Source organism: Microcaecilia unicolor, chromosome 1, assembly GCF_901765095.1.
Source record: "Microcaecilia unicolor chromosome 1, aMicUni1.1, whole genome shotgun sequence".
In the NCBI taxonomy this organism is placed as follows: Eukaryota; Metazoa; Chordata; class Amphibia; order Gymnophiona; family Siphonopidae; genus Microcaecilia; species Microcaecilia unicolor.
In genome coordinates, this window is record NC_044031.1 from 708288778 (window position 1) to 708306508 (window position 17731).

Below are 17731 nucleotides of genomic sequence, written 5' to 3' on the forward strand. Positions count from 1 at the left end.
TAAGAGCAGGTAGGCTGGGTTCTATTTGCTGCGGCTTTCAACCCGCGTGTCATCCAAAATGGCTACGCGTGTCAGTGCTGACACGCGTTGTCATAGGTTCGCCATCAGGGAGATAAGCGAAAACTGCAGGAGAAACCCAGAAAATGACAAATAGTAAAAGGAGTTCACCAGTGAAGCCGGGTAAGGAGGCGAGCCAGTTTAAAGCTTTATGCACCAAGGTGAGCATTTTAATTGTATTCAATATGAGACTAAACAGTTGGTGCGAATAAATAGGAGAGAGACGTGATCAAACTTCAAAATACTACAGAGAAGTCTAATAGCAGTGCTTTGAACTGATGTAAATGTTTAAGGAGAGAGTTAGGAATACCTGCATGGACAGAATTGGTGTAATTGAGATGTATGGCACAGCTGCATATAGTAGAGTATGTTGTAAAGTGATATTGAGGAGGCCTAAGTATCGATCTGAAATGATGTAGTATCCAGAAACAATGACAGACTGTCTGATCTGTCTGTGGTTTGAAAGACAGGCATCTATCTAGTATGATCCAAGGTAGCAAAAAGTGTCAGTTGTTGGTATGGCAGAGCCCATTGAATGAGATCTTAAGAAGGGCCTTTGTCAGTATCCAGTGATCCACCATGCAGTAGATTTTGTGGGAATTGAGTACAAGTCGGAGGTAAGCCAGGAAAGTGACAGCATCAAGATAAGTCTGAAATTGGGAGATCGGATGCAGTTGAGTCAAGTGGGGCAACAAATAGAATTTCACTTCCAGAGTAGTATGTGGAGATCCTAGTGCTTTTGTATCAAGTGGTGAGGGGCTAAAAAATGTTTAAAAGAAGGGGTGCAAGCACCAAGCTCCATGGGATACTGCATACCAAAGGTAGAAGGGCAGAGGAAGAGGAGGGAAGTGACACAGGAATATCAGAAACAAGAGATAAACTACTGTAGCACGTGCCACCAAGACTGAGTTCTGCAAGGTGAGCGAGCAAGATGGAATGATCAACTAAATCAAAACCTGAAGTTATATTGCATAAATGTAGGCACTGTTTTCTATGAGCACATATTTTATAAGATACTGTAATAAAGTCCAAACTGTACCTTGGTTCCATCTCCCAAATGTGTTCGTCCAGGTCAGGGTAAATTTATACTTGGGATAGTTTTAGAAAATGCCATTTCTGTGCACAAAGTACTGTTTTATTCCCTTAGTGGGAAACTATTGACGTTAAAGTGTGTAACTTTACTCTTATCCACATTTATTAGTAACTAGGCTCATTTTCAAAAGAGAAAAACATCCAAAAAAGTGGTATAAATCTGCATTTGGATGTTTTTTTTCACAAAAACATCAAAATTGGTATTTTCAAAAACAAATTTTAGATGTTTTTCTATGAAGTTCGTCAGAAGTGCATTCAAATCACAAGGGGGCATGCCAGGGGCGTGTTAAGGGTGGGATCTAGGCGTTCCTAATACTTGTACATTTTTTCTGCCATAATGGAACAAAACAAAAATATCCAGGGCTATAAGTTAGGGAAGTTTTGGTTTAGATCTGTTTTAGGGCACTTTTTTGTGGCTTATTCTTTAATACATGACTAGTTGGACCACTGCAGGAATAAAGGAATGACACCCCCTTATTCCTTCAGTGGTCACTGACTCCTTCCCACCCCGCAAAGATGTAAATGAAACTTTACATACCAGCCTATATGACAGTTTCAGGTGTTATGACCAGTTCTATTAGATCAGCAAGCGGGTTCCTGGAATAGTCTAGTGGTCTGTGCAGTGCACTGCAGAGAAGATGACCCACGCCCATAATCCACTCTGACTATTACACTTGTGATGGAAAGTGTCAGCCTCCCAACCCCCCCCCCCCCCCTGCTCCTCCTATGTCCCAATGGCTTGATTTTGTACATTTTTCACTTGGCTTTTTTTTTTTTTAATAGTCCACAACATCATATAAGAAATGGTCATTTTCAAAGAAAAGAAGTTTTCCTGGTTTGAAAATGGTCATTTTCACTACTTGATTTTTGGACGTTTTCAACAAAATGTCCAAAGTCAGAAAATGCGCCTCCACATCTCATTGCATAAAATGAGACCTGTGCTAAAATAGCACAATTTGGTAGTAAAATAACATGTCTTAATGGTAGTTCATGTTGATAATGAGGCTTCTTTGTGAGCAATTTCAAAGCCATATGTAAGTGTAAACAATGATTCCTCAAGTAGATTGGTCTGCCTGAATATTGCCCTTCACAGAGTGGCAGTAAAATAAAGCAAACTTCCACAGAACACTTATATTAGCTGAGCTAGAAAGAGGTGTTGCCAATGGTGTGGTGCAAAATAGCAGGTGTGTATTTAATTTCCAAAAGTACACATGCTGTTTCCCTCCCCTCCCCCCTTCAGATATCCACACAAACAGCAGGTGTAAAATACATGAACTTCTAATGCACATACTTTACACTTTGCAAATTTTCAAGAAAGAACTAGTTTCCCTTTTGGAAATGAGCTACAGAGTATGCATTGTGAGAGAATGTATGCACTTTGTAACCACAGAGGCTGTTCGAAAATTGTCTTCTGTTATATATAATGCTTTGCATTATGCATTCTTCCATTATCTAGAGAAAATCACAAATCATGGCCTATGACTTTCCTTCTCATTATGCTGCCACATCAAATAGAGAAGTTGTAAAATCAAGCTATTAATTTCTGCCTGCTTGAAGACTAACTGTGGTGGTTTGATTTGGTAAACACAATTGTATTGTACCCGTCTAGCCACCGATTACTTCCACCTAGTAAAGTATCCTTGTATTATCCGCTTGTTCTTTCCAGACCTTCTCACTTTTGTGTCACTACCCTCTATGCATTGTAATCCATTGTAATTTTGTAAGCCACATTGTGCTCGCTATAGTGGGAAAATGTGGGGTATAAATGTACCAAAAATAAATAAATATTAACCAGAGTACTTGCTTTTTAAAATAGAGAGAAAATGGGGGGAACAGCAGTGGTGTGCCATTTCACTACCGAGATGTGCTGATTTTATTCTCATCAGAAACCCACCATCCTTAGCTGTCCGCATCCATCTTGCCATCTAGGATTGGCACCATTTAAGCTTTGAATCTCAGCAAGGTTTTCTGTATGAATAGGATAATATGTATGTTGAGATAAAATATGAATGTATTCCTCACCCTGCATATTTCTTTGATGAAGGCACTTGATCTGCTGACACCCCCTGTTCCAGATAATGCTGATGCTAGAGTGAAAGCTCATGTGAGGCGAGGTGCTGCCTTCTGTGAACTGGAGTTGTATATAGAAGGTAAGAACTTACTGTGGAGTAAGTAAAAAAAACACAGCCTGTCAAATCAAATGCAAAGTGCAGATAAGGAAGGCAAAGATTGCGTTGGAGGCAAAAACATATAGTAAACTTTTTTTTAGGTATATTAAAAGCAAGAAGCCGGCAAAAGAATCAGTTGGACCTTTAGATGACTGAGGGGTAAAAGTGGCAATCAGGGAAGACAAAGCCATAGTGGAGAAATTAAATTAATTCTTATTGTCGGTCTTCTCCGAGGAAGATTGGGAGAGATACTGTTGCCAGAAATGGTATTCAAAGCTGAGGGTTCGGAGAAAGTGAATGATACCTCTGTAAACCTGGAGGATGTAATGGGACAATTTGACAATTTGAAGAGTAGCAAATCTCCTGGGCTGGATGGTATTCATCCCAGAGTACTGATAGAATTGAAAAATGAACTTGCGGAACTACTGTTAGTACAATGTAATTTATCCTTAAAATCAAGTGTGGTACCGGATGATTGGAGGGTGGCCAATGTAACGCCAATTTTTTAAAAAGTTCCAGAGGAGATCCGGGAAATTATAGACTGGTGAGCCTGATGTCGTTTCTGGGTAAAATGGTAGAGACTATTATAAAGAACAAAATTACAGAGCATATTCAAAAGCATGGATTAATGAGACAAAGCCAACGTGGATTTAGTGAAGGGAAATCTTCCCTCACCAATAATACATTTCTTTGAAGGGGTGAAACAAACATGTGCATAAAGGTGAGCGGTTTGATATTGTGTTATCTGGAATTTCAAAAGGCATTTGACAAGTACCTCATGAAAGACTCCAGAGGAAATTGGAGAGTCTTGGGATAGGAGGTAGTGAGGCATATTTTTCAAAGCACTTTGGGAGGCTAAGTTCCATAGGTTTCTATGGAACTTTGGGAGGCTAAGTGCTTTGAAAATGAGCCTGAGTGTCTTATTGTGGATTAAAAACTGGTTAAAAGACAGAAAACAGAAAGTAGGGTTGAACGCTCAGTATTCTCAATGGAGAATGAATAGTGGGGTTCCACAGAGGACAGCTGCTTTTTAACATATTTATAAATGATCTAGAGATGGGAGTCACTAGTGAGGTAATTAAACTTGCTGATGACACAAAGTTATTCAAAGTTGTTAAATTGCAAAGGATTGTGAAAAATTGCAAGAGGACATTACGAGACTGGGAGTCTAAATGGCAGATGACGTTTAAATGTGAGCAATTGCAAAGTGATGCATGTGGGAAAGAGAAACCCCGAATTGTAGCTACGTAATGCAAGGTTCCACATTAGGAGTCGCCTACCAGGAAATGAATCTAGACATCGTCATTGATACATTGAACCCTCTGCTCAGTGTGCTGCGGCGGCTAAGAAAGCAAATAGGTATTATTAGGAAAGGAATGGAAAACAAAAGTGAGGATGTTATAATGCCCTTCTATCGCTCCATGGTGCGACCGCACCTCGAATATTGTGTTCAATTCTGGTCACCGCATCTGAAAAAAGATATAGTGGAATTAGAAAAGGTACAGAGAAGGGCAATGAAAATGATAAAGGGGATGGGTCAACTTCCCTATGAGGAAAGGCTGAAGTGGCTAGGGCTCTTCAGCTTGGAGAAAAGACGGCTGAGGTGAGATATGATAGAGGTCTGAGTGGAATGGGTAGACGTGAATCATTTGTTTACTCTTTCCAAAAATACTAGGACTAGGGGGCATGGAATAAAGCTGCAAAGTAGTAAATTTAAAACTAATTGGAGAAAATTTTCTTCACTCAACGTGTAATTAAACTCTGGAATTCATTACCAGAGAATGTGGTAAAGGCGGTTAGCTTAGCAGGGTTTAAAAAAAGGTTTGGACGGCTTCCTGAAGGAAAAGTCCATAGACCATCATTAAAATGGACTTGGGGAAAATCCACTGCTTATTTCTAGGATAAGCAGCATAAAATGTATTTGTATGTTTTTGGGATCTTGCCAGGTATTTGTGACCTGGATTGACCACTGTTGGAAATAGGATGCTCGGCTTGATGGACCTTTGGTCTATCCGAGTATGGCAATACTTATGTACTTAGGTAAGTTTGTGTATCCTGCCGTATGACTCAGTGTCAGCTCTCTATTTTGTCAGTGTGCTAATGGAATAAATATCAAGTGCTTTGTCTCTGTATTTGTGAACAGGCAGGTGTCCTAGCACAGTCCATAGGCTCTTTAACCCAATTGTTATTGTGTGCATCTATATACCTTGTGCTACAAGAATTTGGTGATATTTGTAGGGCTGGTGCCAAGGGTATTAGGTGCTCTAGGTGAACCTTTCGCAGCCTAACGCCTTCTCCGTGATTACCTTTCAGGTCCCTGTACTTGAGATTTTAGTAATTAAATAAAAAAAAAAGAGAGATCCAAGATGGTGCTATGCACCTCACATGTCTCTCCCTTCTCCTGCTGAGCTTTCTTCGCAATGCCAAAGCGCAGGAGCCGGTTGTCAGCTGGAGCCATGCTGCAACCACCCCTGCAGGTTACTGGCGCTATAGATTCCTTTGTGGGTGAGATCTCGGATTCTGTGTCAGTTGGAAAGCAACCTGCTTGAGACACCATACCCGTGGTGCCCTTAGGACTGGATGTCACTTTTTCCCCCCGATGTAGAGCTCCTTCCCTGCAGTCGCAGAGTGGCAGTTTGCCATTGTTGGTGTCTTTGACTCCACTCTCAGGTAGTGGAGGCACTGTGCCGGGAGGCTCTGAACCAGCCAACTCCAGACCAGTGAATGCCAGTTGTTCCGGATCCCCAAGCAGCAATAGCAGGATCATCTTTACCTACAGGAGAGCCAAGTACTGTTGGAAATGAGCAAGAAGTGGTTTTCTTCAGCTCAGGGGCAGGTATCTTCTCCAAGTGTCCTTCTTTTTTACTTGCTAAGCCATCTGAAGTGACTCTGACAGTCTGTGGCTCTGATTGCAAACCTGGGTAAGGCCTTGTGCCCCCAGGTTCAGAAATTGGAGCAAGGATTATATTCTTAGAAGGAAAACTGAACTGTTGACTCTGAGGTCATAAATTGAAAGAGTGGGTAAATAAGCAGGAGAAGACTTGGATAATGTCCAGAAGATCCAGCCTACTATAATAAAGGATGTAATTGGCCTTCATAGGAAAGCTGAACTATTGAGAACATTGTTAGAGCTAATAATTTGCACTCTTAAATTTTCCCAGGGTTTTTTCTGTTACCCCTAGGGAAATGATTAAAGATATATTAAAGAAGTTTTTTGGTGTTTCAGAGGACAGTATTCCTCCATTCTCCCTTCCACTAAAATCTGTGGAGGTTCAGCACAATTTGGATCAAGATAGCCCACCTTTGGATGCCTCGGCAGTGTCTTTGGACACTGATGCTGCGACCACTTCAGCTGTTGTTCTTGCACCAGATACATATTGGTTAATGAAAATGTTCTTTAAAAATAAAGATAAGACTTTTTTGGGCTTCAGAATTCAGATTTTTCGGCTGTATCAAGAGATACTCAGAAGCAATGTTGCCAGTTTCTATGCTTAACACCAGGAGTACTTTAGATTGGCACCATGTTTTACCTGCACTATCCTTGTAAATGTGTAATTAGGTACCATCTATAAAGTATGTATTTTTTGAACTTTCTCACCTCACTGTTTTTCTTATAGGGAAATGGGTCACGAGGGTTTAATTTTACCCTTGTGATTTCGCTCTGTTTTGAATATTGAAATTCAGTAGTGTGTCAAGTGTAATTTTTCCTAAATATATTCTTCCCTGTAAAATCCAGTATGTGGGCTTGAGTGTAATTTATTTGTTTTTCCTGAAAAGTTTGTTTTTCTTATTTTTATTATATTATCTGGATAGCTACACTTTTCTGTACAAGTTATTTACTTGGTTGTTAAATTTTAAATGTCAATAAATAAAATTAAAAAAGTGATCCTGTAAGAAAACATTAATTGTATATCCTAAGTGTAAATATTACAGACAAAAGAAAAAGATGATGCCTATTGCTCAGGCCTTGGAGCACTTTGAGGAGGTACAGTACAATTGCTTTGGGTAGTGAGCAAAGATGGGAGTGAATAGCTTATATTGGCTTATACATGAGGACACATGCATACTTTTTGAGTTCTTGGTTAAAAGTATGGTCTGAAAAGGATGGCTTATTCCCCCTTTCTTCAAGTAAAACATTATTTTAGGGGGAGGTATCTATTAGGAGTTCAGACGAAGGGGTCGTTAACTCGGTAGAAATTTTGTGGATGAAAAAGAGGGAATCAAGGTGTCTAATTACAGCCCTATAAAGGAGATAAAAGCCAACAAATCGTTAAACTTTTAAATATATGTTGGATTGGGAACTTGACCTTCTCAGTGAGTTTGATGACCAACAATGTGGAGATATCCTAACAGAAGCTAATAAGTTATCAATATCAGGCAGACTAAAGGAGAGCAATCTTAGTTTTTTTTAATGAGTTGGGATATGTAGTCAGCACATTTTCATAAGATCTCCTCAAGGTATCCTACTGATTGGAATATATGGGCATCTCTACCATTTAGCGCATGCTAAAAACACTAGCGCGCCTTTGTAAAAGGCCACTTAGTGAACATAACTATCTCTTCCCAAATTTGTTTATTAATGATGGTTCCTTGATTGGGAATTGATGAGAAAAGTACTTGCTACTTGCCTTTTGGTGACCAGATGTGAAATAGCATCCAACCAGATAAGTCAATCATTGTCAGGGTGGCAAAATGGAGACAGCGGTTGCAGTTGACAGCTATGCAGCTTGATCATTTGGCTAAGTATGATAAGAGATGAGGAGCTAGCCAGAAATTTCTCCAGACTGTTAATGTTAGTGTTTCAGGAAGGAAGAGAAGGAACAGTATCATTGAGTTGGAATTAAAAAAGAAAAGTAAACAGTTGATGGTTCTTTGAGTTTGTTGCTGTTTGGATCTATTTTATGTTGACTGCAGCTGTACTTTACTGTCTCTCCAGAAGGTGCTGCCTAGGCGATAGCCTAGTTTGCCTGTTGGTTAAGCTGACCTTGGATCATAGATTCTAAGTGTATTTACTTTGTAGTAACTGTAATGGTCCTCTGGAGAATCCAAATACAATTTTTAGATTGTGATACATGTGTGGTTGTAAGGGTTAGGTCTGTGGACTCTCAAAGCAGGGGATATGGTTTGATTCCCACTTCAGCTCCTATAGTATTGTTTTTTGTCTGTTTATAGCCTGCTATTGAGACAGGACAAGAGGAAGCCACTGTTTGCCTTGGGTTTGGTAGCATGGAATGTCGCTACTATTTGGGTTTCTGCCGGGTACTTGTGACCTGGATTGGAAATGGAATACTGGGCTAGATGGACCATTGGTCTGACCCATTTGGCTATTCTAATGTTTTATGATGATGTAGATATTTTGTAGGTGTTTTACCTGGTCATAAACTTACAAGGCTCACAAAATGCATTTTACTTTAAAAAGAACACTAGTATACCCTGGTTAAATTAAAATGATAGCTTGTCCCATCACTACTTTATATGTTTATCCAACCCAACTACAGTGTAATTTGAATTGTTCTAGTTAAAACTTAGATTTTGTGTTTTCAGGGCTCGCACTATCATTAGGCATACTAGATGGTCACCTGGAGTAGGAAAAATGCCCCCCCAAAAAGCTGTTCCAATGGCAGTTTCCAATTTTTCCTACCCTGCTGTTACTGCCACCATTCTGCTGCCATATCTCCCTGGGATCTCTTGTGGTGGCAGCACTGACAATAAAACAAAAAAAGAGCAACCTCTAACCATAGGCCCACCAGGTTGTCTGAAGCAGTGGGGCAGCAGACTGTTCTGTCACTGGACATTTCAGACAAGGGAATGGGTATAGTACTATGGAAATACCTCACCTTGTCCTGAAGTTCTTTTCACCAACTGTACCATGTGAAATTATATACATGTAAAGCTGTGCATAACTGTCTTAGAAGGCCTGGATATAGTTGTAGTTTATAGTTTATTTCATTTACTATATTTTTAGGCTTAAAGGTAAGATCACAGTGGTTTACAATCCAAAAACAATAAACTAGAAAAGAACTCCAATTAAAAAAAAAAAAAGGACAGATTCACTCATGCAAGATCACACATACTCACCCATATCCACAATATACCCCACAAATGGCAAGAAAAATACATACAAATTAAAATAAACTACAAAACAGACCTCTAGGTCCATGCAGAATTTAGAGAGATTTTTTTAAAATAATTTTTGCATATCAATAACTTGTGCATATTTATTTCATCCTGGGTAGCAGAACCATTTTGTACTGAAACTTTCTAAGCTAGGAGTGTGTCATGCAAATTGGAAATCCTAACCTATAACGTATTTCACTGTTGGTAGGTCTGCAGGACTATGAAGCAGCAATTAAGATTGCTCCCTCTAACGAGAATGTACAAAGAGATGCTGAGAAGATTCGACAGATAATTCAAGGAACTGTGCCAGAATCTGCTTGAAAAATGTATTGCAAACATTGTTGCTGAAAGAGGCACTGTATTTGGGATGATAAGCTCCTTAGGAATTAGCATCGTTGTGGAGATATGACATCAGCTGTCACTCCAAATTTGGTGCAAAGTCAGCCATTCTAAAAACACTGTGGCTTTTAGTTTCAGTTTTTATTAGCTGAGGTCCATGTGTGCGGAGGCTATTTTGCTTGGAGGTAAGATATGGTCTCTCATTATTTAAATTATTCATATATGAAAACCCACAAAGTGTCTGAATTAAGTAGTGATGCAAAGAAGAGTGGGCTAAGATTCGTCACAGTGATGGTAAAGACCGATGTCAAATTATTACAAGTGTTTGGTTATGATTATTGCTGGTAAAGGTGGTGCAACCAGTTATTAAGTTTAGGGGACAGTTAATATTCTACATAAATTAAATTGGTGTTGGATAATGTTTTCCTTAAATAAGTAATAATTCAAAAATGTATTGTGTTTACTCAGGTTTCTTTTGTTAATATTACATTTTGTTTAAAGATCAGAAACAATTTAGCCACATATGCAATAATTATGGTCATTGGGGGAGGGGGAGGTTAAAAAAATATTTTATTTATTTATTTATTTATTTATTTATTTATTTGTTTGTTTGTTTTTTTTACAGCACTGTAGATGTATGGTTAAGATGAAATTAGTTCTTACCTGCTAATTTCCTTTCCTTGAGTTTTGCTCAACTAGTCCTGACAAATGGGTTATATCCCTCAGACCAGCAGATGGACACTGACAAAACAAACTTAATGGTGCTTAAATAGCAACTCCAGTAATTGGGGAAATAAGACCAGGGATGGGTAGATGTCTATGGTCTATGCCTCAACTATGGCTAGACCGATCTGGATGGGCTGGAGTGGGGCTTTGATGGCAACTCCAGTAGTTGAGGAATAAGACCAGGGCTGGTAGACTTCTATAGTTTGTGCCCCGAAAATGGCAAGGACTGATCATGATTGCAATGTTATCATAGCATATGGCAGTGTTCCCAAACCTGATCCTGGAGGCACCCCACAGTCAGGTTTTTGGGAGATTTGCATTAACTGCCTCCATTGCATACAAATCTCTCATAAATATTCATTATAGATATCTCAAAAACCTGACTGGGTGGAGTGCCTCCAGGATCAGGTTTGGGAACTACTGCCCTATAGTATGAGTTTATCGTGTTGGGCAAACTAGATGGGCTGTGCAGGTCTTTATCTGCCTCTTTATCTGCCAACCTCTATGAGGTTATGATTCCATCACCAATATAAAGTATAGTGCAACCCTGGAAACTCATAGTATACTATTGCCAAAGCAGATCCTGCAACACTTGAAAAGCAATATAAACCAAACTTAGGCATGTCAATCTGTAATGCTGCTCCATATCCGCTCTTTAGAACCTAAATATAGAGTGACATTATAGTACTATTCTTTAGCGTCATAGCACAGAGCAACTTCATACATTAACATAGTGTAACTTGATTACAGTGCAAGATAACATGAGAATAGCCCCATAGCCAGTGGTGTGCTGGTAAATGTTTAACAGGCTCTCTCCCCGGTCCCCCTCTGCGCCCCCCCTCCAAATTGCAGAGCTGGCTATAGCCGGGGAGAGAGCCTGGGGGGGGTGGCAATGCATTACTCCAGGAAAAAAAATTAAATGATCCCAGATTCCAATCTAATTCATGTTTAATGTGCGATAAAATGCCATAAATAAGTAAATAAATATAAACTTTTAATGTTGAGCACCTGATTCTCAAAGTGAACATATTCCAAACAGTATAATGAAAATAAAATGATTTTTTTCTACCTTTGTTGTCTGGTGACTGTTTATCATGCTGGCCCAGTATCCGATTCTGCTGCTATCTGTCCTCTTAACTCTGTTTCCAGGGCTTCCTTTCTTCTTCATATCTGGTCCTCAGCTTCTGCCTATTTTCTTCATCCATGTGCAGGTTTTCTCCTCTCTTCATTTTCCCTCATCTCATCTCCTTCCTCACTCTTCCCTCCCCTCCATCCATGTCCAGCATTTCTTCTCTCTCCCCTCCTCTCCCCTGCCCTCCATCCACCCATGTCCAGTGACCGTTCTCTCCCCCTGCCCTCCATCCACCCATGTCCAGCGACCCTTCTCGCCCCCTGCCCTGCATGCACCCATACCCAGTGACCCTCCTCTCCCTGCCCTGCATGCACCCATACCCAATGACCCTCCTTTCACCTGCCCTCCATCCACCCATGTGTCCAGCAGTGACCTTCCTTTCCCCTACCCTCCATCTACCCATTTCCAGCAGTGACCCTCCTCTCCTCTGCCCTGCATGCACCCATACCCAGCAACCCTTCTCTCCCCTCCATCCACCCATGCCCAGCGACTCCCTTCTCTCCCCTGCCTCCCCTCCCGAGTTGTTCAGCGGCGACTTCTCCTCCCTCCCTCTGGATCCGTCCCTCACCGACCTGTCCTTCAGATTCTTCGGGGCAGGCAGTCTTGCCTGCCCGCTGCCAGCGCTGACTCTCCCCTGCCGGTTCGCGTCGAGACTTACAAGGGTGGCCTCCAAGACTTCAGCGGAAGTCTCGCGAGGCCACCTCTGGAAGTCTCGGTGGCCATTTTTAAAGCACGAACCGGCAGCGGGGGAGAGTTAGTGCTGGCAGCGGGCAGGCAAGACTGCCTGCCCCGAAGAATTCGAAGGACAGGTCGGTGAGGGACGGATCCAGAGGGAGGGAGGAGAAGTCGCCGCTGAACAACTCGGGAGGGGAGGCAGGGGAGAGAAGGGGTCGCTGGGCATGGTGGATGGAGGGGAGAGAAGGGTTGCTGGGTATGGGTGCATGCAGGGCAGAGGAGAGGAGGGTCACTGCTGGACATGGGTAGATGGAGGGTAGGGGAAAGGAAGGTCACTGCTGGACATGGGTGGATGGAGGGCAGGTGAAAGGAGGGTCATTGGGTATGGGTGCATGCAGGGCAGGGGAGAGGAGGGTCACTGGGTATGGGTGCATGCAGGGCAGGGGGCGAGAAGGGTCGCTGGACATGGGTGGATGGAGGGCAGGGGGAGAGAACGGTCACTGGACGTGGGTGGATGGAGGGCAGGGGAGAGGAGGGGAGAGAGAAGAAATGCTCTCGCATTTTAACAACCGGTCGCAAGTCGGAAGAAAAGTTAACAACCAGCTCTTGCGAGCCGGTGCGAACTGGCTCCAGCACACTACTGCTCATAGCACAGCATTAGAGGATAGCGTTCCAAATTTCTAATAGGACTCTGAACCCTTCAGCCCTGAGAAGTTTCTGTAGTCACCAGAAGACAGAGTGGAACAGAGCAGCTGCAGTCTTTCTGGGTGGGTCCTGAACTGGTTCAGCAGGCTACAAGAAAAAGAAATTAGCAGGTAAGAACCAATTTCACCTTCCTCGTCCAGATTAGATGAGTGAGACTAAAGCTGTAAGAATCTCACGAGGACACAAAATATACCATTCTCACAAGTCAAGAAATCTCTTAACTTTGAGTATTACAACAGGCACACAAGGTAATAATGAATATATTGCTTCAGCCTCTTGCTCTGCCACTCAGGGATTTCCAGAAGTTGTGTTCACATTACCATCAAGTCCCTTGCGCAAGTACTACTGCCCACCCAACCTGGTACACACCCGCTGACCACCTGCCAGAGCAACTTTTGGAGCTGCCTGCATGTTGAAGAACAGAAACATAACCTAAGGCCAGGTGCAAAGACTGAGCACTCCAATGCAAGGACAGTTAGGTTAAGCAACCCGAAAACTACCTTAAGGAGCCAGAAGAGTACAGTCTTGCCAAACTCAATATCACTTGACCCTGAATCTGCCATACAGAAACATAGTATGGCAGAAGCCATACAAGCTATCCAACACACTGCTCAAAAAGAAGTACCAGCAATTTTCTTAAACCTTAGCTGCACAAGAACAATAAACTACATACAAGAAGGAAGTTGCTCAACGTGGCCAAGTGTCCAGCCAATCGTGAGTGGACGTCACTTTCCTACCTGATGCTACCGCTGGAGGCTAGCACTCTCACAGAACTGCAAGGCCTGAACAGGTAACAAAAGTGAACTTAGGAATCAGCATAGCACCAGGCTATATACTATGAAAGGTCAGAGCCAAAGGGCCAAACTTCTAAGAACTCAAGCCCCTCAGTGTCTCAGATCTTGTGACAAAAGTCCAGCCCTGGACCATTTGTAGACCTTGAACCATAACTAACCAACTCGGAGAAACTCACACAGTTCACAAGGGCCAAATGGGCTCAAGCTGTAGTGCCAGAACTCTATCCTCATGAGAAAAATCCAGACTACCACCCTGTAGAGTTGGGAGGGGGACACACATACCCAAGAATGTAGGGATCACCTACAGAATACTGCCCACCTCCTAAGGTCCTATATTCTGTTGGGGAGGTGGGCAACCAAAAAAAAAAAAACATTAAACTGACCACCCACTCCTGCTAGGCACTAAAGGGATAGGTGAATTGCTAAAGGTAAACAGTGGGCTCTAACCTCTAGTCTTGATTCTTGACCTGCTGCGCTAATCAGGTTTATTCAATCATTAACAACAATGACTCAGAAATTACCTCCTACCAACCTTCTTATCTTCCATACTCTTCCCCTACCACTTCCCTACCTATCCCTATCCTTTCTCTCATACCTCTTTTATCCCATTTACTCCTTGTTCATTTGTCCTACCATATACCTCCTTTGTTGATTCTGATACTACAAATTGTATTCTCTTGTTACTGTGTAAGCCGCATTGAGCCTGCGATGAGCGGGAAAGCGTGGGGTACAAATGTAATAAATAATCACTATGTGGCTACTCCCTCCCCAGTCAGAGAAATTGCTGAAGCCCTCTAGCCCTATGAAAATCTGAGTTTCCCTTAAAGATGGTAACCTAGGAGGGGAACAACTCCCTTGTTCTGGACACTTCAAGATTAGAGAAAAGGGAGTCTTAAGGAGGTTTCAGCTCTTGCTACACCAGAGTAAACTAGGAGCTGGGTAGAAGGGAATATATAATCCCCCTACAAATTCATGATTCCTCAAACCATCCAAGAGCTATGCAGAGACCATGGCTCATACCTTAACCCTAACTGCCTTACATCGGCTCTTCCTGGACAGATTTTGGGGTACAACGCCACTGTACCTCCCTTCTGCAGATGGAATATGGATGCTCTATACCAACTCCAATGCAGGACACCAAGGGCAGGATGCAGATCAGTAGCAAATCTCACTCCAAAAGATCCATGAGATTCTGAGGAAAGTAACCAAGAAGACCTGTTCTACCTCCCCAGGGTAGGGTGACTGGCTGATTTTAGCCCTTTTCAACCATTATCACCAGGAGGGAAGGGGGAGCATGAAACCTGAGCCAGCCAAGACCTGAAATCCACTTTGCCCTCCCTAGAGGGCACAAACTCACAGGAAGGGAGGATTCTATAATTAGCCCATGCCTTCCTCAGAAGCAGCTCAAAGCAAAGGCATCTAGGCACATCAGGTCCTCTCCTATCCTGGAGGGCTTAGAAGTCAACACCCAATCAAAATGGTAGGCCCTTGATCACCAGACACCACAGCGGGACCTAACCCAGGACTCCCTAGTGTACAGCATGCCGCTCTGAACTTCCCTCACTTAACTATGGAAGGTGTGTGGCTGCAAACTGAAAGGGGAAATGTAGGACTTCAGAGGATGTATCTGCGCTCCCCCAACACTGGGGTGTATGGAAAGGACCTGCCGTACCAGGCCAAGACTTCAAAGCCATTCTTCCTCCCCCCCCCCCCCAATGATGCTTCTAACAGTGTACCTCCTTTCCTCCAGTCTTGACTTGGCCAATGGCTTTATACTGCACCACCCCCTTCCCAAGCATCAAAGTACTTCCCTCACCTCAACAGCTTCAAGCATGGGCTTCCCTGCAAGCAGCACTCTGCCTTCCTTTGGTTTTTTTAAAGGTGACCAATACAGTGAAATCAAGAATCTGGCATAGCTCCGCAGCAAGCTTATAGATAGCCATGCCTGGATAACACTGAAAAAAGGTAAGTTAAGGACAGCACCCACATAAGGAATGTGAGACCTGCACTGAAACTCAATGCAGAAAAAACCCAATGCCTAATACTCACCTCTCAACATAACAGAACAAATTCACCACCATTAACACACCAAAACTGAATCTTCCAATTTCGGACACCCTAAAAATTCTTGGAGTTACCATTGACTGACACCTAACACTTGAGAATCACACGAAAAACACAACCAAGAAGATGTTCCACTCAATGTGGAAATTAAAAAGAGTAAGACCTTTCTTCCCAAGGACCGTCTTCCGTAACCTGGTACAATCAATGGTACTTAGTCATTTAGACTACTGCAACGCACTGTAGGCTGGCTGCAAAGAGCAAATAATCAAGAAACTTCAGACAGCCCAGAACACTGCAGCAAGACTCATATTCGGCAAAACAAAATATGAAAGTGCTAAACCCCTAGGGGAAAAGCTACACTGGCTCCCTCTTAAAGAACGCATCACATTCAACCTATGTACTCTAGTTCACAAAATCATTCACGGAGAAGCCCCAGCCTACGTGTCAGACCTGGTAGACTTGCCATCCAGGAATGCTAAAAAATCATCCCACACATTCCTTAATCTTCACTTCCCCAACTGCAAAGGTCTAAAGTACAAACTAACACACGCATCAACCTTCTACTTGAGCACACAATTCTGGAACGCACTGCAGCGTAACTTAAAAACGATCTATGAACTAACTAACTTCCACAAACTACTGAAGACCCATCTGTTTAAGAAGGCATACCACAAAGATCAACAAATGTGATCTCCTCCACTTACATCCAGAATTGTCTTTAATATTTGATTGTTATACTACTATCATGCTTTATCATTATCACTAGCCGTTAAGCCCGTAACAACGGGCTAGTTTTTTTGTTTTCCTATGGCCTCCCCAACCCTGCTCTCTCCCCTGCCCTCCCCCAGGGTCTGTTTCCCTCAGTTCCGCCCCCTCCTTCCCTCCCTGCTCCCTCCTCCTCTGATTTCCACACCCATGTCCAAGCCCTCCGCCCTATTGAGCTGTACTGCTGGTGGAGGCGGGGCTTGGACTTCTACATTCTCAGCGTTCCGACTCTACTGCGCATTTGCAGGTGAGCCGGTCACTTGCCGTTTATATGTTTGATGTTACCCAAGATACTTCTGTAATACTAAATGTCTATTCTCTAATATGTTTCCACTATCCATGATGTATTGTAAGCCACATTGAGCCTGCAAAGAGGTGGGAAAATGTGGGATACAAATGCAATAAATAAATAAATATTTGTTTTTTTTGTTTGTGATAGGCGTAGGCTTTTTTTTCTCATGTTTTTCTGAGCTGCAGTGGACCCCTAGGATTTGGGGGAGGGTAACAAAAATAAAAAGAGGAGGACTCCTGGCTGCTAGCCTCACCAAGAGAGACCCTGTGGGCTAAGATTTAGGACCATGGAGATCCCGCCAGGCTCTTACCAGTATGGTCAGTAGACCAATACCTGGGAACTAACACCAGCCTAAGGACTTAACCTCAAGGGACGCAGCCTGTGTTCTGGGGAGTCAAGCCTATGCCTACAAAATTCTGTCTGCTGTGCCAGTCCAACCATCACCTTCTGCTGCAGGCAGAAAAATAGCATATACTTCTGGTGATATCACATATTTATCAATGTTCTTTGCATCCATTGCTGAGTAGGGGCCTTAATAGGCCTAGTCTATCACGATAAGGGATTTCTCACTTTGAATAACTACCAAATTGTCATACTGCCTGTGAATTACTTATATTAAGGCAAACCTGATTTCACTTTTGGTTGTCTTCTGAATGCATAGCTGCATTTCCTCTATAATCTAAGCAATGTCAGGGACAAAACAAGTGTTATCTGGCTCCTTGCTTTGTATCCCAGCAATAGAAAGAAGGTCAAATCTATTTTGTTACACCACTCATTTACACGTTCTTTATTTTAATCAATCCCC

General features: G+C 42.5%; 1 protein-coding gene across 1 annotated transcript in view; it reads left to right on the forward strand.

Moving 5' to 3' along the window:
• The window catches only part of DNAAF4 (dynein axonemal assembly factor 4), a 63020-nt gene extending 52784 nt beyond the window's left edge, over window positions 1-10236 (forward strand). Inside the window, 2 exon segments of the mRNA XM_030190412.1 lie at window positions 3187-3299; window positions 9643-10236. Coding sequence (XP_030046272.1) covers window positions 3187-3299; window positions 9643-9755 — 226 coding nt within the window. The 3' untranslated portion in view covers window positions 9756-10236.
• The last annotated feature ends 7495 nt before the right edge of the window (window positions 10237-17731 follow it).